The 15,949-nt window shown below is 32.0% G+C and overlaps 1 protein-coding gene and 1 pseudogene across 50 annotated transcripts in view; both read left to right on the top strand.

The window, feature by feature from the left end:
* The window catches only part of RIMS2 (regulating synaptic membrane exocytosis 2), a 526,738-nt gene that overhangs the window by 388,383 nt on the left and 122,406 nt on the right, over positions 1–15,949 (top strand). For 46 of the 50 annotated variants that reach the window (XM_036232917.1, XM_036232918.1, XM_036232934.1 and 43 more), the window contains one exon: positions 10,779–10,951. The exons of 3 other annotated variants lie outside the window; for them this stretch is intronic. In XM_036232917.1, the coding sequence (XP_036088810.1) occupies positions 10,779–10,951 (173 nt within the window). Of the gene's footprint in view, positions 1–10,778; positions 10,952–11,797; positions 12,050–15,949 lie in introns of all 50 variants that reach the window. One more of the 50 variants, XM_036232966.1, reaches the window with a different exon arrangement.
* LOC118612325 lies at positions 1,478–1,596 on the top strand (annotated as a pseudogene).

Consider the following 15,949-nt stretch of genomic DNA (forward strand, 5'->3'; position numbering starts at 1 on the left):
CTTAAGTCAAAACCTTTAGTCAATTAGGACAGTCCGTCAACAAGGACAATGTGGAGCCATCCGCATCTATAATTTCAATTTAATTTGGCTAATTATAATTTGAACATAACTATATTTTTATTATGTAATAGTTTGTTCATGAGCACAAAAAGTTATTGTAATTTTCTTCAATTGAAAATATTACAGATATTATTTATTAGCAAAACAAATTTACTAATGTTTTCCTAAACATGGAATTTTGATTTTTTTTCTATTTCATCAGTTTTGTAAATTATAAAATAATGATAATATTCCAATATGGAAATAATATAACTAACCTTGAATATATCTCATATGAGAGAAGGAACTTTTGGCTGGTGATAACTTCAAAATGTAGAAATATATGTTAAAGGATATGGAATTTGGCCTGGCACATAGGAGAGCCCAGTAATGATAGTTATTTTTGTTATCTATTATAACAGGTCAAGTATGGGTAATTAAAAAAAAAAAACTGACAGTTAAATTCCATTCTGATGGATGAACCAAAACTCACCAGCTTAATATAGCTTCCTGACTAACAAAGGAAATGGCTATGATTTTATGATTGGCCCTATTCAGGTCATTTTCATGATTAAGGATACTCATAACAAGGATGGCAGTTTTCACAGTCCAGTCATGTATGAACATGTTACTTCTTGAGCCCATTTTCTCCCCTCAACCAAAAAGAAAAAAAAATTGCTTGAATTTTAGATGGAATATAAAAGAATTAATTCGGTAGGACATAAAACATCTTTTTTTTTATTTTTTATTTTTCAATTAGACTTGACATTCAATATTATTTTACATTAGTTTCAGGTGAACAATATAGTGATTAGACATTTATGTAATTTATGAGTGATCCCCCCATTAGTCTAGTACCCACTTGGCACTATACACAGTTATTACAATATTATTGACTATATTCCCTAAGCTGTACTTTACATCCCCGTGACTATTTAATAACTACCAATTTGTACTTCTTAATCCATAAGCATCTTTTTATTTGAGTTAGTTTTTATGATACTTTTTTTTATTATTTTAAAGTTTTTCTTGTTTAAAATCTATCCAACTATAGTTATAAAGTAGTTAAAAAGTAGTGTTATAATGTTATATTCGTGCTGTTTTTGTATTCTGATTATACATATCATTTTAGATAGAATTTTCAAAATTTTAGAAAAGGAAGAAAATACGTTAAATATACTTGAACAAAAACAATATGTGAATATTTTATAAAGAAATTGATTCTAAATATGCTTGCCTAATATCCCATTAAAAGTGAAATTATAGTTTATGAAAAAATTTTTAAATGAAAAGTAGAAAGACTTTAATATTAACAAGTTGTATATTCTTAGTCAATTCGCTCAACTTCTCTCTCTTAGATTTCTCATCTATAAAATGAGGAGGCTATGTTACATCCTCTTTGACATCACTTTCACCTTTAAAATATTGTGATTTTAGTGTCTACGGCCATGCCACCCTGAACAAGCCTGATCCCATCTGATCTCGAAAGTTAACCAGGGTCGGGCCTGGTTAGTACTGGGATGGGAGACCACCTAGGAAGACCAGGTGCTATAAGCATAAAAAATAAAAAGGGATTGTAAGCTGACAAGGTCCTTGCAATCCGTAAGGTCAAACAAGGGTTACCTTGCCTAAAAAAAAAATAAGAATAACAAATAAGTAAAATATTGTGACATTTTTTAATAACTCAATGAGCAAATAACTATATGTATGTTTCAGCACCAAGGAACTTTCCTGGGCTTTTTTCTTAAAGGGTGGTTATGTGAGTCCTCTTTTGTATATCTGAACATATTTTGTAATTTTGGGGGACATTTAGTAACGTTCTCTTTCCTGCAACTCAGAAATGCTTACCTGGATGCCTCGGAATCTGATCAACTATAATTCTGGATTCTGGTTCTGCAACATTAACAGAAAAAAATTGCCAGAGAAACAATCAAATGAATAACAGTAAAAACAAAAAACTGAGTGAATGAGGAAGGAGTAAAGGAAGAGAGTGATGAAGGGAGGAGCAAGTGTAAAGAAAGAAGAGAGAGGATGAAAGGAAAGAGAGGGAGAGAGAAAGGAAGGTATAATCCTTCCAATCTAGGAGTTCACAATCAAATTAAGGAAACAAATGTACATAAGTAATGTTCATACGTAATAGTTGTGTTGAGTGGTATAATGAAAAGAAACCCTGCAAAGGAAGAATAAGAAGAGAAATCTTCATTTGGCTTGCAGAAATTTGGGAATACATTGCAGGGTAATATATGAGGTGAAGGATATATCAGGCAGAGGGGAGAGCTTAAGCAAAGTTATAGAAGACTAGGAGTACAAGCCCTGTTTAAGAACAGCTAGTGGTTCTTAAGAATAAAAATACGAAACACGTGGGGATACATATTAGGAGATAAGAATAGAAAAGATAGCAGAGACAAGATTGTAGGGAGGCTTTAAGTCACTCCTTTAAAAATGTAGAATATTTGTCTTTACACACATGGGCTTTAAAGAAATTACCAATATGAACAAGTTTTTGCTTTTAAGAGATAACACTAATAATATACTTAAGATGCACTTGAAAAGAAGATTAAAGACAAGGATTCTCATTCAGAGGCTATAGCCGTAGTCCAAGCAAGACTTAATTGTTATTTCTTGCCATGTTTGGACTGTTGGGTTCATTTCAAATGATCTTAGTGCAAACACAGTCGATGCTGCTCTGTTGTCTCACACAAGGAATAAGAGTAGTGGGCCTCGTCTAGATTTTCAACAGAATGTAATTATTTCTGTCCTTTGCCTGAATTTGATGGGTCAGCGTAATCCTCATGTCCTTTTAGGTTTTTCAACACTAGGTGGTCGCTCAGGCTATTATTTAGTTCTGATTCTCTTAGATACAAGTACCTTGAGTTATTCTATTACTCTCTAAAAAATTATTTGAAATGGAGCCCCACTTCATATCTCTAGTCCATTAAATTTTGTTGTGTTTCTACCTTCTTTAACTTCCCAGGACCTTGGTCTTACCATTATGTACTCATATCTTATTTCTATCATAACTTTTGGAATGCAAGCTTGCCACTCGCAATCTGTAATATCTTTACTCTATATCCTAATAAAATATACAAATATTATTTTAAAAATATAAAAATCATATGATAAGCCATAAAAATATTTAAAGATATTGGCAAAAGACCAAGTATCAAGGATTCTTATGGATAATGAGAGTTTCTTTATGATATTTCTTAATTCTAGCTAGATTTCACAGGTTTCTAATCAAGTCAAGATAAAGTATTTGAGATTACAGCTGAATGATGATGAAAAATGAGTATTAAAATCTAGAGCTGCTTTAGTTTCATCATGGACTATGCTTAATTATTATCATGATAAATATTTACTATGCATCAAGACCTATGATCTTATTTAAAACACACATCAGACTCACAGAAGTTAAGAGATTTGCCCAAGATTACATAGCTACCGGTAAATGGGAGAGCAGTTATGCATTCATATCTTTCAACTCTATCCCATGGTCGCTATTATATACTGCCTCTTATTAAAATTAGATGACTGACTACATTATGGTTTTCATCAGTATTGCTGGCTAAAAAATGTTCTTTTATACAATGATGTCTGAAAATATTTTTCTGACACAGAAAAGGATGAGTGGTATATCATTCAGATTTGCATTCAGATGTTCAAAACAAAAAACCTTACAAAATTATCAGAATAAATAAGGATTTTTTTTTCCTTACAAGCAATTCAAACAACAGCTCAGGATTGGAGCTACTATTTAAGGAGCCAAGCTTCTTGTTTTCCTGCTCCTTGTTGTCAGAATAAGATATTCATCCCCATTGTCACAGAATGACTACTGCACCCCTAAACTCATGTTTAAACTCCAATCAGAAAGAAAAGCAAAGAGGGAAAGGCAAATGGCCATACTAGATGAGTCAGCCCACTATCATCAGAAAAGTAATAGCTTTCTCCAAACCTCACTCCCTAGGTTCTTGCTTATATCAGAGGCCAAACTCAAATCAAATGATCACCCTAGCTACAAGAATGAAGTTGTTTTCTTATTGTTGTTGTCATCACTGTCATCATTTCGTCATTAGACCACCAAAATAAATCTGGATTCTTTTAGTAAAGGACAAAAGGGGAGAAAGACTATTGGTAGGTATTCAGCAACATCTATGACAAATACATTGGTATAATAGACTCTAATTACTATCATGAAAGACCAAGGACCCATTTTTAAGCTCTTAAAAATCAAGATATTTGTTTCTTAAAATGAGTGAGCCATATTTCTTGAGTGATTAGAATGGAGAATATTGGAGAAGTAGATGTCAAGAATAACACAAATTTCTAGGTTTTAGTTAAATATTGATCCTAGTAAATAAAGCAGGGAATACAGAGGGTACAAGAACAGCTGATTTGGGGTGAAAGAGTATAAATTTGGTTTGAGCCACATTGAATTTGATGTGCCTATAAAACAACATATGGCAATGTCCTGTTAAAATCCAGAAATACAAATCTGAAGCTTGGAAGAAAGGTGAGGGCAAATATAATGAGACTACTGAAATTAATGAGTCATTATCCTTAGGGAGTTTATAATCTAGTAGGATGGATGGGTGGGTAGATAAATAGATGGGAGAGACAGAGACAGAGAGAGAGGAGACAGACAGCCATATGATAAAACTTTAAGAAAAGCATGAATAAAGTAGTTTAGGAACACTCGAGGATTAATTCTCCTTGAAGGAATTAAAGAAGACTTTTATAGCCAGGATTTCCTTTGCAGAATATTGTTTACAAGGCTAGATTTTAAATTAGTCTTTAATTCCTTAATTTTCTGTGGCCTTTCCTTATTGTCTTCTCCCTCCCAAGTAGAGACTTATTGCACAATACCCTTTTTTGGAGCACTATCTAAACAAAAATTATCTGACAAACAATTGTTTTGCCATAGGGCATTCGTTGATAAGAGCCTTGCCTCAGACAGAGAGAAAATCATCTGGAAATAACTCCTCAAAGAGAAAGTACCTGCACTATCAAAAGACAACAGCTACTCTCTTTATATTATGATATGAAATAAAAATAGGATAGTGAAAATAACGTCTTTCTGCTCACATGATTATTGACTGCAGTGCCAAGGCTCCCTCTGCTCTGTCTGTTCGTGTCTCTTCTGTGCCCCCAGGCTGATAGCAAAGCCCTGCCCGAAAGTCAGCCTCTCTTTTCTCTTCCAGATTATGTGTGCCCTAATTTTTTCTATCCAGGTTATGTATGTCCTAATTTTTTTGATGTACTTGTGTTTTCTCTTGGAATATGATATGAATTTTTTTTCCAAATACTTCTTGATGGCATAAAACTATTTTCCTTCAAACTTAGGTTTTCTTACTGCCCAGTATTTTGCAGTAACAAATTTTTAGACTAGAGTTTTAGACCACAAATTATAGTTTTCTAGTGATATTTATTAAATTGAAGACTAGTAATGCTTAAGGGAACTCATAATTCCCCCATGTTTTGTCTAAGTTCACGTACAGAGCTCAAACAGCTCGCGTTGCTGAGATGCTGTAGAGCAGCGGTCTCTAACTTGTATTGGACCATGGCCTGTTAGGAACCAGACCGCACAGCAGGAAGTGAGCCACCAGGGAGTGAGCCAAACTTCATCTGTATTTGCAGCTGCTCCCTAGCGCTAGCATTAGCACCTCAGCTCCACCTCAGGTCATCAGGCATTAGATTCTGCTAAGACCACCGATCCCTGGTGCCCAAAAGGTTGGGGACCACTGCTGCATAGAATCAATCTAGGAAATTACCTAATCTAAGAACTTTGAGTAGACTGGAGAAAATAATTTTATTTGAGAAATTTGAATATACTTTTTTCTTAGGAATATTATTCTAGAATTTTAATCAAAATTTTCCTTTCAGTAGAGTTTCATAGCCATGCTTTTACTTTCCACTAATGTTAGAGAAATAGGGAGAACATTAACTTTTCCAGGCCACTTAGGAGTGAACACCTTAGAGTCAGGAACAAACAGCCTGAAGAATAATAATTTCCTGTAAATTTTTCTAGTTCGCGATGTGCTTAATAGTAATGTGCAAAACATCAAACTGTTGTCGGGAAAAGCTTCCTCACTCTCTTATGAGATTTTAATGATCTCTAATCAGAACACAGTTTTCAGCGGGTATCCTATAATCCTATGCAATAAATCCTCTTTGTTTTTGTCCTGATAGAATGATGAGCATATGCATTGTTCATCTGTCAGCTGTAAACTAATACATGCTAATTCTTTAAAACATTGTTTATTGTATAATGCAAAGATAACACCAACCATTTTCTAAATAAATGAACCAATTTATTCACATGTGTAACTCATTACCTTGGTATAATAATTTAGCTGTTTCTATCTTACTGTTAATATCTATATCTATATATATATATCTATATATCTATACCTATATATCTATATATAGATATATATATATATAACTTCTTATACCTTAGGACAAACAAAAATACGTTCAGGAAGGGCAAAAAAAGGAACCATTTTAAAAGTAAACTCTAGTGTTAGGTCATTTATTACTTTGATTTCTGAGCTTTTGATGAGTTGTATGTATGAAGATATTAGATTCTAAATATATTTAAAATAAGTTCTAAAGTTTATAAAAATATTTTTTTATTATTTCTCACTTTCCAAATTTCACATTTTATTTATCCTGTGTCTATTTGTAATGGAAACATGAGCTATATCCCAAAGTTAAATATGCTCTGTTGCTTAGAAGTAGACAGAGAAATGCATTTGGTGCAAGCCTTGAGTAGATAGCAGAATCATTATCAAACTAGAGATTTTGGCTAATTTCTATTTTTTCTTTATATAAATTGTTACACTCAGTGTCTTTTTATTTAATGACCCTCTGCTTTAAGCACTGGCAATAAGCAGCTGCTATGTACTAAGCACACTATTGGGTATTTGAATATCTTATTTCTCTTACGTCTCACAACAATCTTTAAAATGGGATTTATCCTTATCTTACTGGTAAAAGCTAAACTTTAAAGTTTAAATTTAAATTAAATTAAATTAAAAACTTTGACTCTGAAGTGCTAAGAGAGTTACAGAAATATGAAAGATATTGTCATGGCCATTAGGAGCTTATACTCTAATAAAGGGTTTGAAAATTAAACATGAGCACACACATCTATGATAAGAAGTATTGTGTGATGAATTACGTAAGAAGACATAAAACTACACTATACAGAATCTTATTTTTTCTTAATTTTTGCATATCCAAAATTTTAGTTCAGCAAACTAGATTATTTGAGAGATCTTAGTCAAAGATATGCCCAGTATACATCACCCGTACTTAAAATAAATAAATAAATAAATAAATAAATAAATAAATAAATAAATAAGTGAATAAATAAATAAATAAATAAATAGTTATTGAGACTTAGGCTACTCTCTATGCACCTGTGAGTCATAGCAATAGGATAACAAGTCATGACTACCTAAAAAGACAAAGGCTAGACTATGCAAAGTCAGAATGCTATGAAATTCAAAATTAAATAAGCAGTAAGAATTCAGAAATGTAGGCACTGTAAATCGGACAGAAACCAATCCAGAAGGTATGGTATGCACAAATACCATGGAGCTTTAGATATCAGGATAAAGTACCAGAGACAAAAATTGTAAATGAAACATCTTCTTTGTCAGCCAAGAAATATTTCCTACTGAGGTAGAGCTGTTTCTCATTCTGCAGCTGGGAATCAGTAATTCCCTATGAGGTGATGGGATGTGGATGAATATGGTCAAATGGGGAAGTGAGGCCTGGTGATGTAGTGGGAGTTAGTGGAATGGCTTGGTTTAATATTTAATTTTTGCCTTATAAACATATTTTTGAAACAAATATATTGGATATATGTAGAAACAGTTATATTTTTACTGTAGCTTAGAGCAGTCCTAAAATTATTTATTGTTGGATATTTATACCTAATATTTATTTTGGTAAAGATATTCCTGGAATTGATGCTAAGCTGGTGTTTAGCTACTATCTAATCATCATCATCATTATCATCGTCATTTGTCATTTATGAAATACTTGTTATGTGTCAGATATTGTGCTAAGTGCTTTACAAACTTATTTAATCCTTGCAGCAAGCCTAGGAGACGGATATGATCGTTATCCACATTATATCAGATAACAGCTAGAACTCACGGAAACAATTAGCCCAAGATCATAAACCTAATAACTTCTGTAGCCAGGATTCAGGCCACTGATTCAGTCCCACTTTATAGCATGTGCTCATGATTACATTACTATCTTTACTACCTCCTGGTGTTAAAAGTTATGATTTTTCATTCAAATATAGATGATTTAATAATCTCATGAACAAAAGCAACAGGAAAACTATAATACCAGAACTGTTTATCTATCCAGTAAATTATTTTAAAAGATATAACAACAGACTGCTTCTCTTTTTTTTTATTCTAAATCATAAGAATGAGAAAGATAAAGTCTCCCAAATACAGTACAGTTTTCATTGAACAGTTTAATGGTTTTGAAAATTTTCTTGAAACATACATTCCTCATGTAAATGAAATGTCCAAGAAATATGCAAATAAAATGAAAGGCTTCCATTTATGTCTCAACTTGATATTAAATTTACTTTTAATTAATTTGGTGAAACAGATAAACATAAAATATATTATGTCTGTGTATATATACATATGTATACTGGCCAGCATAAATAATATTGATCTACCCATTGAAATGCTATTCTTAATGACCAAAGACATTTTCATTTAAAGTAACTTGTTTTGGATATTTTAAAATGACTTTAGTTTAGTTTGAAAAACAATATCATGGACTAGATATTCTCCAAATAAATCCACTGTAAATAATCTTTCTTTAAAATAAAACATGAGGGCCTTGTTTACATAGTTATTTCCTAAAAAAAAAAAAATTTTTTTAAGGCAGCAATTGTTTGAAGAATTTAATTGTATTATTTGGGATAATCGAGATTTGTCTAATGAAGTGGAAAGTTAAAGTGGACTAAGAAAAGCCAATATTTCACCTAATTAGAATGTGATTTCTAGCTTAGGATTTGATATTTAAAATTCTGTGGAGCTTTAGAAATAATCTCTTTATTGTATACTTGAAGAAAAGGATCTTGGAAGATCCTGGGAAAAAAACTCGTATCATTTGAATCTGATGTTATGTTTATACTACACCCTAGTGCAATTAATTTTTTCTTAGCCAAATGTTTATCCCTATTATTTGCAGTGAATGTTATTCATACAGACCTGTTTCTTAAGTAATAATTCTTCAAGTCACAGTAAATGGTTTACATAAGATAATCATCTTTCTAAGGCTTTGTGAAATTTACCACTATCTATGCTTAGAAAAATTTCCATTGCAAAATTGACTAGATAAAGATATTTCAGTATCATGTTTGAAGTGCATATAGTTAAAAAAAAAAATCTGTTAGTAGATATTCTCTTCACCCAGTAATAGCTTCGGGACAGTAATAATATTGGCTGCATTTTTTTACATTATGCCAGATAACAGACATGTATTATATTTGACAGTTGAACAGCACTGATTGGAACTGTGCAGATCCACTTATACGAGTTTTTTCAACAAATACTGTAAATATATTTTCTCTCCTTTTCTTAACATTTTATCTTCTCTAGCTTATAGTTGTTGTAAGAATACGGTATATAATACATATCACATATAAAATATGTGTTAATTGACTGTTTCTGTTATCAGTAAGGCTTCTAGTAAACAGTAGGCTATTAGTAGTTGTTCTAGGAGAATCGAAATTTATATGCTGATTTTCAGTTGTGCGTGAGGTCAATTCTCCTGACCCCTGGGTTGTTTAAGTATCTACCGTATTTCTCATTTTTAAAACAACCCTGAAAGGAAGATATCCTTATTATTTTATAAACAGGCTTTTAAAGGTTAAATAATTTGCTCAAGTTTACCCAGCTAGTAAGAGTTTTCCTTACTCTAGGTTTTCCAGACTCCAAAGTATTATTTTTTACATCCCAATGTTATTAACATAAAGCATTTATAATGGTTTTCGATTTACCAGAATATTTGAACACCCAGAACACCCTCCACCCTGGCTGTGCCAGATAACTATCTGATTATTTCAATTTCAGGAAGTTTGAATTATTGTAAATAATAATTACTTTTTCTAGTATTTCTAGGATTCATCAAAATTCCAGCAACCATTCAGAAATTAAACTTCCTCTTTTCTCTTGGCTCTTCTAAAAAAGTTAGTGTTTTAATAATTAGATTTTGTATTATCTCTAGGTTTTCAGTGAAGCATAATGGATTAAAGAGAAAATCGATGGCTGCAAAAATTGGTTTCTTTAAGTTACAGTACAGCGGCAACTTTATCATACTTTTTTTCAAACTTTTTTATTTAGAAATTATTTAGAAATAAAAAAATTTCACTTTCTAATATTAAGCCAAATATTTATTTCCCAGATTTTACCTAAGTGTTCTTTCTTGAGGCCATTGCTCTTGTGAAACTATTTTAATGGCCTTCATTGGGGTGTGGCGAAAATGCTCTAATTGCCTTTGCTAAAATCGAGGGTTTCATATAAATTGAATTTTTCTCTTAGGATAATTGCCATTCACTTTTGTTTTATATGCAACTGAGTGGGGGTTTTGCAGTAACCTCTGTGGACAATAAAGTGCTGAAATAGGAGAAGCTAATAATTGCTTTGTGTGGTAATACTGACAACTTCTGCGTATTTGTCAATCTGTGTTAACAGTATCGATCAGGATGGGATCCTCATAGAGGGGCAGATAATATTTCCACTAAATCTTCGGACAGTGATGTAAGTGATATATCTGCGGTTTCAAGGACTAGTAGTGCTTCTCGTTTCAGCAGCACAAGCTACATGTCTGTCCAATCAGAACGGCCAAGAGGAAACAAGAAAATCAGGTAAGGGGACTTTAGCAGGAAACTTCTAATTATATATTAGAAGGTCTTTATTTTTCTTTGGATAAACTAAAATCCTTTATTTGGTTAATTTATGTGATTAAGGCAATAAGAACTTATGAATATATTACTTTTTATTATATTTGAGTCTACATTTCATTTCAAACTCACAAGGAGAATTTTATAGAACTTATAACAATTTTCTTACTAGATCACTTGAAATAATATTAGTTATCTTTAATATTTGGTATTTAAAAGGTAATTCTTTTATTATGTCTTTACTGAAATTAAAGTGACAGTTTTTTGAAGACTTGAATTTTTTAGTGAACTAAGGAATATGAAAAATCATATTTTGGGGAGTTTTTTTCCTAGATGAATATATTTCAGCGATTTAGAATATTACTTTTTAAATAGGATGTTCTTTTATCCTTTTGAAACTTTTATAAATGCATGAAAAAAAGTCCTCAGCTTCTCAAAATTTATAAATGTTAGTATAAGTTAGTATAATTTGGGTTTATCACCTAACCTTTAGAGTTTATGGGCACATAAGCTAAATTTTTTTTTTTTACTTTTATTGTATCAAAAAATTTATAATGGAGAGTCCACAACTTTTTTTCATGCAACTTTGTAGCAGGAAAATGTGATTTAAAAACAATTATAATGAAATGTTGCTTACACAATGCTTCTCTGGAATATACTGAAAAAAAGTTTCAGCGTTAAGAAGATGTAATTTTTATTTATGTTTTAGTACTTTTCATTACCTTTCTGTTTAATTTTATATGCATCTTTTCTTACTTTTCCTTTTTTGTGTGTTTATTTGCATGCCTTCAATTTCTGTTGCTTTCAAAGGCCAAAGGGAATAGAAGAGGGAGGGAAAGAAGGGGATAAACGTGAAGAGATAGTTCATGAGGAGGAAGAGGTAAAGGAAGAAAGAATTAATGAGAATGAGAAAGGGAAAGAGATAACAAAAACGTGTAATAATGAAAAACACAGAGAATCAGGAGACGAGGAAAAAACACAAGATAAGCCTGAGCAAAGGAATGAAAAAGAACAGTGGAATAAAGAGGATTTGCAAAGGCGATTCTCACAAGATGATGACAGGTAAAATATGCTTATTTTTGTAGACCTTTCCCATATGTAGTTCTTTTTTCTACTCCTAAAAACTATTGTACTGTTTATATTTGGTTTATCTTCTTGTGTTTTATTTATATGCTCATGCAACTAAGTAGTGTGTTGGCAAATCATTATCAAATAGGTTGATGTATTAAAATCTTTAATTTGTATCCACTAGCTCTGAGAGTCTGATTTGTTTGGTTTGCAAGTTACTTAGGACTAGCTGAATCAAACTTAAATTTCCTTTAGTTCTTTTAACACAAATTACTGTATATCCTTCCCATTTGTAGAGCCAGAAACCTTTAAAATGAGGTTCTGAAGGGGCTGAAAGTATCTAGCCTACTTTATAGGAAATATTACATACTGGAAATTAATTTTTAAAATGAGTAGCAAAATAGCTAGCAAAAAGTCAGCTTTATTCAGTCTCTGGTTCTCTTGCCCCTTAGTTTTCAGATGGGTTCTAGGGCAGTTTTGAGTCCTGAGGACGACTGCAAAGCAGAGACAGTGCTGTTTGATACTCTGGGGAAAAAGGTGGGAGAGAATGGTGGTGAAGGACTCAATACCCTACAGCTTATTAGAAGGTATTTAGCTAGAGAAACTGCCAGAAAAGAAAATTTAAACAAGAGGCAAAGGCAAGAAAAAACATAAGCAGCAAGGTGTAAAGCAGCTGTTTTCATTTTCATAACTCGAGGCACTAAGTACAAATGAAGCTATCTTAGAGTGCTATACTAAAAGTCAAATTAGTACAAATTAGCACAAGTTTACAGAAAGACTTCATCTTTCTGCCTGAGGAGATGAGATTTCTCTAATTACATTTATCTGAGACTGAGAATTACAAATCATGTGCATTTTGGAGGAGTTTGTGTTTCTATTATTCTGTCCAGAATTTGATTTCATGTTAGTCTAAGGCCTGCTTGATAAGCACACACTATAAGAAGCCAAATTTTGCATTATTTTATCTAAATCCAATCTCAGTTTGTGCTTTACTCGTAATTAATGGGAAATTAGGATAGACGTTTACCCATCGGGTATAAGATTCAGTGGTTTAGTCTATGATACTTCACTTTTTGTCTCAAATTGGTATAATTAACTATATCTCTGCTCTATGAAAATTTCTGTATAACAGACATTAAACCTAAAAATTAATCAAGTTAGACATATTTTGTGATTTGAGTCAAAACTAGTATTTTCAGTCTGTCTTCGTTATTTATATAACTTTTGATACGTTGATTTATTAGTAAAGATCATTTTCTGATTCGTTGGGCATAGGATCATCGTATCATTAATTCACAGACAAAAGCTTTCCAAGGTTTCCTTGGAAAGAGACATAGAGTTTCCTTTTTTCCAAAACAGCAAAATATGAATCTCTACTCATGCACGCACACACTCATACACTGTATAAATGAGAACACATAAGTGCATTGATGTTTGCCTGAAGCCTGAAACCTATACTAGCATACTTGGCTTGGTGGACAGAGGGTTAGAGAAGATTATAACCTTAAGTTTCCAGTTTTTAATATTACTTTCTTCATCATGTTCTTTAGGAATGGAGCACATTATATTACAGAGAAAGGGGAAAGATGGTACATTCCTAGCAATCTGAGTCATCGAGGCACAGTACTCAGCTTAAGTAACCATAGAATATTTCTGGAACTGTAAACTAAAGAAGGCCAGGCTGGTCTTTCCAGGGAACATATATTCCTTAAGATGTCAAGAAGTGACAAATGCAGTTTTTGTAAGAAAATGTTGGTGTCTCTAATTATTGCAACATCAGATCTTAAATTTACTTTCATTTCTTAGAATAATACTAACAATCTTTATTCTGAGCAAAAATATGTCTGAGTACTCCCAGTGACTTTTTGTTTTGGTAGTTGATAAACGCAGTCATAGATTGTTTAAACGCTAAACACAACTTACATGCTTATACATTATCGGAAATGATGTTTTATGCCTCTCACTTGTAATCCAAGTTTTTATAAATGAAAAAATTTGTAACTCCAGAGTTTAAGTCTTTATAGTAATGTTAGTACTTAAAATTAACAGTGACTAAAATGATCAAAATCTATTACAGCCACTGTTTTCATTACAGTTATCGGATCTCATTGCATGGTACAAAATTGTGTTGTTTCTGTTATAAGTTGAATTAATGTACCTCTTCTAAATGTACATGTAGAAAATGAATAGCTAAAAGTAAATTCAAAAAAGTTCATAAAATATTTGCAATAATGTTTTTTTCTGAGTCGATCAATAATAATACATTCAAATTTAGCTGTTTATATTTACACACATGTGTATAGGTCTAGTAAAATGCCCATATATCATTGGCAATATTATAGTGAACTTTAGGAAATCTGAAATTATATATGTCATTTAAAATATTTTTCTCACTCTGCATACGTATGTAGTTAATTTTTTGTCTCATTTACATTTGCCAATTATATACTAAATATATGTGGTAAGCTGGTTCAGGAAAAAAGTGTTAAGAGGTAAGGAGAAATTATTCATTCAACCAATATTTATTTATAAATTTCTCAGGTACTGTACCAAGAATTGAGGATAGAAATGAAATCAAACATTTCTAAACTTCTAAGTCTGAGGGTGAAGCAATTTCTAAGCAATTTCCAAAAATGTCATCAAGATACCTAAATAAATTTACAAGGAGATTTGACAAAAGAATTTGGTGTAGAAAGGGAATATCTTAAATCTACAATGGAAGACAAAAGAAAAAAAAAATACTGAGAATGTAGCATTGTCAAAACCAACAATGTAGTTAGCTTTGTGTTCAAACTAGACTCATTTATTCTTTCAGGCTCTTCTGCAAGCCTAAGACGAATGTAAAAAATTCAAGGAACTCGTTCTCTATAAATTTTAATTCTCAGACATTTCCGTGGAATTGTAATTTATCTTTTTGAAGAAAATGTCCTTGAGATAAGGAAATTTTTTAAAGGAAAAAAGGTGCCATCAATTCAAGTATTCATTTACCTGTTTTTAAGAGACTTAAGCCATCTAAATTATTTAGCAAAAAGTTCTTATAATCTTTTTGAAGGGCAAACATAATAATTGTTAAAGAAATATTTGTTGCTGCTAACATATTAGTTTTAGATCAGAGTTAACCTGTGAAACCACATGTTTATGACTATGTAATATAATTTGATGCATATGGCATATGTATGCCTATGTTATATGCCATTATAGGGATGTAGTGTATCTCATGAAAATAATTATGAATTAGGAATCTAAGCTGTCTAGATTCTCATCTTGACTCTGTTGCGTATACCTACCCACTTTACTGTCTGGATTTTTTTGCTTGGAAATAGGAGAATGGATGATTCATACTCGTTTCCGTAGTGTAGATGGATGTAAAACACAGAAAACAGGAAAGTAAGCATCTTTCGTTATACTGATGATTTGCCTTTATTATTGTGATCTCCGGAAATAATTGGCTCTGTGACTAACCACCAGTAGAACAAACATCTCAACATACGTTTCAGTCTTCAGCAGATGTCTTCAAAATTTAGGTGGCCAGTATTTAATACTTCATTGATCACGTTGAATGCTTTTTGGTTTTCTGGACGCTTCGGTGCTAACTCATCCCAGGTTGGCACCGTGATGGGCTGTGCTCTTCCACTGATAGGTTACTGGTGTCTTTGTCTTTGTCTTTCACTCTCTCTTCCTCTCTCTCTCTCTCTCTCTCTCTCTCTCTCTCTCTCTTTCTCTCTCTCTCTCTCTCTCTCTCTCTTTCTTTTTATCATCGTTGTTATCCTCTAGTTAATATCACTGAAAATCTTATAAGCTCAAGTAACTTCTCTGTGTTATGATTGTGCATAAAAAAGGAACTTTTAAAAAATACTTGAACATCACTCTCAGATTTGTGATTCTGTAAGTTTG

The sequence above is a fragment of the Rousettus aegyptiacus genome, unplaced genomic scaffold (assembly GCF_014176215.1).
Source record: "Rousettus aegyptiacus isolate mRouAeg1 unplaced genomic scaffold, mRouAeg1.p scaffold_m13_p_15, whole genome shotgun sequence".
Classification (NCBI taxonomy): Eukaryota; Metazoa; Chordata; class Mammalia; order Chiroptera; family Pteropodidae; genus Rousettus; species Rousettus aegyptiacus.